The sequence below is a fragment of the Octodon degus genome, unplaced genomic scaffold (assembly GCF_000260255.1).
Source record: "Octodon degus isolate 3935 unplaced genomic scaffold, OctDeg1.0 scaffold00138, whole genome shotgun sequence".
Lineage (NCBI taxonomy): Eukaryota > Metazoa > Chordata > Mammalia > Rodentia > Octodontidae > Octodon > Octodon degus.
The window spans coordinates 4,111,088-4,119,895 of NW_004524714.1; the positions used below are offsets into that span (position 1 = coordinate 4,111,088).

Here is an 8,808-nt window from a genome sequence, read left to right on the forward strand (position 1 = left end):
GTGTCATAAGCATAAAGCCTGACTAATTTTCATAATAAACACACCCATAAAACTACTTAGGTCAAGAAACATTGCTTCCTCCTTCTAATCTATTCCTTCAAAGGTAGCCATTATTCTTACTTTCAAACTTAAGGTTAATTATGCCTGTTTCTGACTTTTTACAAATGGATTCATGACTTCTTTAGCATTATGCAATTATACTGTCTTGGCTTATTCATTCTATTTATTTATTTATTTATTTTTTTTTTGTGGAACCAGGGATTGAACTCAGGCCCTTGTGCTTGCCAGGGAAGCGCTTATTCCACTGAGCCATCTCCCCGGCCCCTCATTCTGATTATTGAATAATATTCCAAATATACCGTATCTACCTCTATAAACATTTATATTATTTCAAGTCTTAGTTATTATGAATACTAAGGATATTCCTGTACATGCCTCTTGGTCTATACATCCACACATTTCTATTGGTAGATCAAGCTTTGCCTGGTAATTTCAGGGATGTCTCTCCCATGCCTAGCACAGTAGCTGGCACATTAGAGGCATTACAAAAAGTACTTGATGTTATTTAACTACCTGATATTTAGATTTTTTAATTCTTTGACTTATACATGTATGTTTATAATGCATAATAATTAAATTGATTTCTGTCAAGCCATTATTCAAATTTAAAAATATATTACTAGCTGAGTGTGGTGGTGCACATCTATAATTCAAGCATTTGGGAGGCTGATAGAAGGATCACCCTGAGTCTGAGGCCAGCCTACATAGTGAGTTCAAGGCTAATCTGAACTACACGAGACCTTGTCTCAAATAACTACAAAAAGAAATACACTTTAATACCACAGAAACTTGCTGAGTATCTCTTTTGATTCCATCCCACTGACTCTTCATCATTCTTTCTTTTCTTAAAAAAATACTGAAACATACATATGTCCCTGAGATACTTGATAAAAATGGATTCACACAATGTATATTCTGTAACTTCCATTCTTCATTACTAGAATCAATATAGGTAGCTCTAGATCACTCTTCTTTCACTGTGTATGGTACTGTACTAGGGGACTACTCCACAAGGTATTTTTCTATTTTACCCAATGGAAAAGTCTTTGGAGTTTTTCACCATTTCAAACAGTGTTACTATTAATGTTACAAGTGTTTTTTGATACACACAGGCAAGAGAGAATTTCACCATATGTGAAATTGAGGGTTGAATGGTATAGGAATGTTTGAATTTATGAGATAATACCAGATTTTCGGAAGTTGCTATAACATCTACATTGCTACTGGCAATAGATAAGGGTTCTGCTGCTACATAGCCTTGACAACCCTTGTTATGGCTGGACTTAGGAGTTTTTGCAAATGGAAGAAATAAAAATGTTATTTTGCTGCTATTTTTAAATCTTGCTAATAAGGTAAGATCTTTTCATACAGCTAACTATTTAAATATTTTATACATCAGCATGATTTAGATGTTAGACAATGTTTTTCCCTTTTAAAAAAGGTTACCCTGTCAGGTCTGAAACAGAAAAGTTGTTTTTACCTCTAACCAACTTAAACAAAATATACCATCAATTTATAAGGATTGCAACTGCTATCTTTAACAGCTAAAATAAAATAACATCATTTCTTCACTTCATCGGTCTGGAGTTAGGAAATTGTAGAGAAATTAACTTTGTAGATAGAAAGTAGGTACATAGAAGAAACTTAACAATTTAAACTGACATACATACTGTTGAAATTCTAGTTTGAAAGGCTGATCTGGAAGATACAAAGCGAAAGTCCAATTTTTAGACAGATAAACATATTTAGCACTGTATTATTTGGACTTTTCTTCCAGAAATTGTTAAAAAATTTCAAAATTGAACCTATAGAAATCAAGTGAAAAGTACAGGTGCTGTAGTACACACCTGTATTCCCAGCTACTTGGGAGGCTGAGGCAGGAAAGTTACTCGAGTTCAGGTGCTTGAAAATATTGTGGGTAACATAGATTGACCTGATCTCAAAATAAACCAAAAACAAAGCAAAACAAAACAAAGCAAAACCACTACAAACCAACAAACAAGAAAAACAACACAAAATCCCAATGTGAAATAAATACAGTAATAAATAATTTCTTTTAAAAACCTTAGGAAGTGGGTTCTTAGCATATTTTAAAAGTGGAAATACTGTAACACAGTACAGCCAGCAAGAAAGCTTTTATCACTTATTCTACAAGTATACACTAACTATACCTAAAGTGCTTCATCCTACTGCTAATAAAAAATCCTGGAAATAGAAAAACACCTTAATTTAAACTGGATCCACAACATTCAAACTCTAATTCAGAGGGCAGTTTAAGTGTTGGAAAACCAGATCTGGCTTCATAGCATAAACCTAATTAGCATAAACCTAATCCTTCCACTAGGTCTGGGGAAAATGCATGCTCTAGGCAAATGCACATGAAATGAGTATACTTCTGCCTTAGTTTTCTCTGCCTGACCCCAGTCTATTATACTCAGATTTCAAGAGGCAGAGGGCACTACCAGTATGTAACCTAGACAGTAAAGTTTTCTATGGTGTATATCTTTGTAAACTGGTAATAGAAAGCAATTCTCTGTGTCCCACTTTAAACTGCCCAAGAGGAATCAAGATATATCAGTTTTTATAAGAGAATGACCTTAAGTGAAATTTTAATTATATATAAAATCAAAGCTTGCTCTGGGGGTCCTATGAAAAACAATGGAAAAATAAAGGCTGAAAATCATCTTAAACCCAGGTATTTTTCCCTTTAAGTGACAATGACTTAAAATATCATATGAGATCCTCTCTAGAATTTGAAGGGGCCCTTTAGTATCTGGACTTTTAATACATGGAAACTGCTCACACAACTTGAATCATGTGACTTCTAGGGAACACTGACATATATGCCAAAGTCAGCTTCTCCTTAAATTTCACTGCAAGAACTGGTTGATAAAATATCACATTTGCATGCTATAATTAATGTTATTGAAACATCAAATTGTAAAAAAAAATATAGGTATTTGAATAAAATTGTATTTTAGAGTTAATACCAGTGATACACTGGCCCTCAGTTATTGTGAGTGGATTAGTGTCCCCCACACAAATGATAACAAAATTGAAGGAGGCTAAAAAATTTTCATGTAAAATGACATAGTATTTGCATGGAACTTATGTATATCCTCCTATATACTTAAATCATCTCTACTTTTAATACCTAATGTAAAAGTTATGTAAGTAATTGTTATGTATTGTTTAGTGCATAATGAGAAAAAAGTCTATATATTGAGTACATGCAACTTTTTCTTTTCTTTTTCTGTATTTTAGGGAAGGGCCTACAGGGCTTCAGGGTCTCACTACTAGATCAGACTTGTAGTGAGTCTCCCGTTTACAGTCTCCCAAGTGTTGGGATTATAGGCGCGTGTCACCACGCACAGTCTCTGCAATTTTTTCAATGAATAGGGAGGACTGACTATACTGATACTTTAAGGAGGGACAGTTGTTTGAATACTTACTGACATATCTTCAATCCTCAATACAAATACCAGTCTGACAAAAGCTAAGTATACTGTTATTATTTAAAGATGTAAGCAAAGTACAGAGCCACAAGGAGTACAAGTGGACACTATAAAAATAACAACACGGACTGGCATAAATTTAATTCTTCTCTTTAATGAGAACAAAGAAGCAAAGAAATTCTTGGGATCTAAATATTACAGAGTAGTTACCAAAAAGGGGATTAATGAAGTCCTGAAAGCTTTCACCAAATATTAAATTTCATCTTGGCAACAAATAAATTTGCCTCTCCCATGGTAGAACCTTAGGCTGTCCCCTAAGTGAAGGAAACTAGCACTACAGTCCATCTGCTGAATAGTATAGGTTTATGCCCTCTCTATAGAAGTTAACCTATGAGCTGAAGAGAAAAATCTTAATTCCTTGCTGTTCAATGTTTTTTTAAATTAAGCTTTAAAAATCCTGCATAAAAATGTAGAAACATTCAACTTTATTTATATCTTCTTTGATGACGAAGCATTTGGGTATGACATTGGATAAGGGGAGCCTGAGGCAGGAACAGGTTTTCTATATCAGAGGAGAGCAGGACAGACCCACGGGGGTCCTCTCTCACCTGGGACACTGTGATGCTGCATTTCTTGGCCAGCTCCTCTTTGGCTTCTTCACTGGGGTAGGGGTTGCTGAGGTGTGAGTAAAAATATTCATTCAAGATTTCTGTGGCCTGTTTACTGAAGTTACGTCTTTTCCGTCTATGACAAGAGTGGGAAAAAAGAACTGCAGTTACATTCAGTATTAACCAAAAAAAAAAAAAAAAAGGATAGATTATGAAAATAAAAAGTAGACTTCTATTTTTAAACATTCTTAGGGTCTACTTTATCACTGATATGTAGGTTATGCTTTGTGCATCCTCTAAAACATTAATTCAACTCATTTTAAGTTATGGGATCACTAAGAAAAATATTAGAATGTGAAGTATAATTAATTTTATTAATTTATTCAACAAATATTTACTGAGGACCTAACATGTTCTAAGTACACAATGAAGAGGGGTTCAGTGGCACAGTGCCTGCCTGGCAATCACAAAGTTCTGAGTTCAATTCCTGGTACCAAAACCAAGAAGCACACAATGAAGATCCACAGGGAGCAAAACAGACAAGGTCCAAATAGCTTACAGGAAACTGGAGGGTGAAGAGAGAATTAGAAAGATGGAAGAAGAAAGACATTAGGCAAGGTTCACAGAAATTAATAGTGGTGGCCACATCAAATATGAAGGAAAAGTAAGAGGTGGTGAGCGGAGAAATGTAACACAGGTTATGAACGTAAGTAAAACTACCATGAGGAGTGACACTTAACCTGAGATCTACAAAAATATAGAAGTTGACAAAGAGTACAGGAGAAAAGGACTGGTCAGAAGAAATGCCCCTGAAATGGCAAAGAACTTGGGAAGTCTCAAGAGGTAGAGGAGATAGAGCACAGAAAAAAGCAGGGAATGTGTGAGATGGGTCTGGAGAATGGGGAGAGTCAGGTTAATCTATGTGCAATAAATAGCTATCAATAATTGCTAAGTTTTCATATTTTCAAAGGATCATTCGGACTCCTGAGAATAACTGGAGGAAGACACAGAAGAAGATGCAGAGACCATTTAAGGACATAACTACACTGGTGAACTTGAAGATGACAGTAACTTGGCACTGGATGAGCATCATAGAAAAAAGACTCATGATATTTTTGAAAGGTAAAAGCAGGAAGACTTGATGATGGATTAAATGGGGCCACAGGGTGAGGAAGACAGTAAAAGAAGGAAAAATATACATATAGCAAGAAAAGTTCGAATTTTTCTGCTTAAGCAATCATGTGATGTCAGATATATTTTGTTCATAAAGAAAAAAGCTGAGAAAAAAATTTTTGATTTTGGCGGCAGGGAGCTAGTAGCATGTCTTAAAATCAAGTATTTACTGACAGCGTTGCAAGTAGCAAAAAAATACCATTTCTATTTGATTTTCATTATTAACATTTTAAAGAATTCCTCTGTGAAAATCAGAATCTGCCAAGTTTCACTTTGTTACATACTCTAATAACTGATTTTCTTAGTACTTTCTTCTAAAAAAAAAATCTTAAAATCTTCTCTACTGTGATATCTTTTGCTCAAAAAAGACAGCTAGAATGGCGTGTACTGTGTGAGACTCCTCTAACCTCATGATGTCACTAACATGCCAGGTTAAATATGTAATCATGTTTAAACATTCAGGGAGAATTAAAAGACCAAGAAATCTAAGTGTGATCAAAACATCTCAAGTTTCTATCCTGAAATTTCTTAATTTCAATAATTTTTGGAAAGAAAAACAATGTGCCCAGGGAGGTGAAGATGAGGCTTAAGATCTATTTGAGTATTAAAATCAGCAGGACCTGATGATGAATGAGGTGGAAGAGGTGAGTGATGGAGGAAGAGAGAAGAGGATAAGCAATACCCTCAGAACAACAATTGGAATTTTTACACAAGTTCTATGGGGCTTAAAAAGAAAGACAAAGATCTGTGGCACGTGGGAGCACACAGAAGAGGCAAACTGTCATGGAGGTAGTGGGCAAGCAGGGTAGGACAGGTCTAGAATAGATGCCCAGTGGGTCAAATCTTCAGGCATTTCCAGCAGGAATAGTAGGTTAAGTCTACACAGTAATAACTAGCTCATAAAAATCTAGGTTTCTGCTTCTTATGAAAAACTGGAAGATCAGCCACCCCAGGTCCACAGTGGCAGAAGACAGCTGTGGACGCTAAAGTCTGAGTGATGGCTGTCCCTTTTAGATCGGCACTTGTGCACTCTAACCCTTACCGGATTCTACTCTGGTCACTTACGTTACATTTAAGTGTCTGAGTTTGTGACTTCATACCATAATCTAGAAACAATCAACAAGGCCAGCACAGATAGGGGACAGATGACACAAGGGTACTATTTGGGAAATACAGACATGTGAAAGTGGAAATGAGAAGAAATTTATCTTAAAAAGTAAAGAGGTGTGATTCACATATATTTTGTAACTTTCAGCAAACATCAAAAAACCCCAGAAAACAAATTTATGGGCAGAACAGAAGACAACAGCAGATATTCCGGCTGAGTCCAAATTAAAGCACTTCTATTGGAAGAAAGAAGGATCTGCAAAAACTTATTCTTGAATGTTTTGCTCTGGTACATGCTTTGGTTTGTCCAATTATCAAGAAAATATGAGCATGGCCTTCCAGAAAAGCAAAGTGAGCAAAGGAGTCACATTACCAGAAAAGCATGTTTGCCTACAGCAGAACAACCTTGTCTTCTCACTGCAGACGGCTTGCTAAGAAGCACTACAAAAATACGTGGAACTGCAGCTCAACTATTTGCATTCACTTGAAGTTATAGGAGAGAATACAGCCTTATAATTTATTTATTTTTTAGAAAAACATCCTGTCGGAAATGCCCATTAAGAGTCTCCCATCAGTTTCACTCCCCCCAGGGTTCACCACACTCTAAATGGCTGTGCCTCAGGCCAGTGTGCAGGGCGCATCAGTCTCAGGGCCAGGTCCCATCAGCATCATGATGTTGTAACAGCAGTCTCTGTGGGAGAAGGGACTGTGCTCCAAGCTCTGCTATGCTCTCATTCTGGCTCTGTTCACTCTAGGCCCTTAACACACTTCTTCTTCACAGGAAAAAAATAAATCATTTAGATAGCTACATTATGAATGCAGTTATGTAAAAAATAAGCATTGTGGTGACAAGAGTAGGAAAGTATCAGCAGAAATAAGGACAGCAATTGTGTTAGGAAGGATTCCTTCCTTCAGATGTATTTTAACATCTTTGTTATATAATGCTTTTTACTAAAATGCTCAAATTTGACAATTTAAAAGTGTTTTTGTTCATTTTCTGACCCTATTTTCTTAACTCTGATTTTAGCTATTAAACTATTAAGTGGAAATACACATTTATCTGGTCAGGAATTCTCTTTTTGTAGTTGTTATATACAAGATATACTCGAGAATGCAAATATGTCTTGGCTTTCAGATTATGTGAGGAAGGTATTTTCCAGTTACTGAAGTAACTATAGGGGAAAAATGAAATGTTTATGGAAAACTGCAAGGAAAGAAAGGAAAAAAGATTCCAATTCTGATATAATAATTCCATTGCAGAGAATCAATCCTTAGGAGATACTTCTAAAGGTCCAAAGAATCAATGTATAAAGATTTTCATTCTAAGACTAGTTTCAATAAAAATCTACCTAAAATGGTGCCTTCTGCCCATCATGTTCTTTCTGTTTACCTTTGTTTTTCTTCACAGAACTCATCACTTTATTACATTTCACTACACTGTTTAATAGAACATGTGTTTACTTGATTCTTGTGTATTTCCTCAAATAGGAAGTATAAGCTTGGGGCTGGGAAGATAGCTCGGTGATATAAGTGGCTGCTTGGCAAGTGCAAGGACCCAGATTTGATCCCTGGCACATGTGGCACACACCTGTAATCCCAGCGCTGCGGAGGCTGAGACAGGAGGATATGAGTCTGAGCTGTGTAGTGAGACCCTGTACCAAATAAATAAACAAATCATTTAAAAAAAAAAAAAAGAAAGTGTAAACTCAATGGGGGCAAGTATATTAACCTGCCTTGTTTATCACTACGTCCTCAGCAAGATTAAGTATCTGTGGAAGGAAGGCAGAAAGAAGGATGCAAGGTAGCAATCACAATGACAATTAACAAATAAATGCTAAAAACTAAACTGATGCTAAGTGATATATCTGGCAAATTTTACCTATTAAAATGTTACTCAAAATTATAGTGTATACTAAAGAATATTTATGTATTCATGACAAATTTTTAAAAAGCAGACTAAATCATGCATGAAAAAAATTCTATATTGGGTCAGCAAGAAAGCTCAGTGGTCTAAAGTACCTGCTCAGGCAAGCTTAGGCAAGCACAGGGGCTGCAGATCCCCAGCACTACACGCTGCACCAACCCCGCCCCCAGAGCGGGCTGAGCCGGACACACACACACCCAAAAAAATTTATTTATTTATTTATTTATTTACTTATTTATTTTTGGTACCAGGGATCAAACTAGGAACCTTAAGCTTGCCAGGCAGGTTCTTATGCTGCTGACCTATCTCCCTGGCCCACAGAACAACCCCAAAATTTAAAGCCTATAGAACAAAAATCTAGAAGGAAATATACGAAAATGTAAAAGGAGGGATACAAGGAAAGCCAACATTTTGGCCCTAGCCTTCTAAGGTCAATTAAGACTCAGGACATATGAGAACTTGTACTGTAACGTCATGTACC

At 36.0% G+C, this 8,808-nt stretch overlaps 1 protein-coding gene across 4 annotated transcripts in view; it reads right to left on the minus strand.

The window, feature by feature from the left end:
- The window catches only part of Pbx3 (PBX homeobox 3), a 238,717-nt gene that overhangs the window by 37,975 nt on the left and 191,934 nt on the right, over positions 1 to 8,808 (minus strand). For all 4 annotated transcript variants that reach the window (XM_004641564.2, XM_004641563.1, XM_023701664.1 and 1 more), the window contains exon 5: positions 4,124 to 4,259. In XM_004641564.2, coding sequence (XP_004641621.1) covers positions 4,124 to 4,259 — 136 coding nt within the window. The remainder of the gene's footprint in view (positions 1 to 4,123; positions 4,260 to 8,808) is intronic.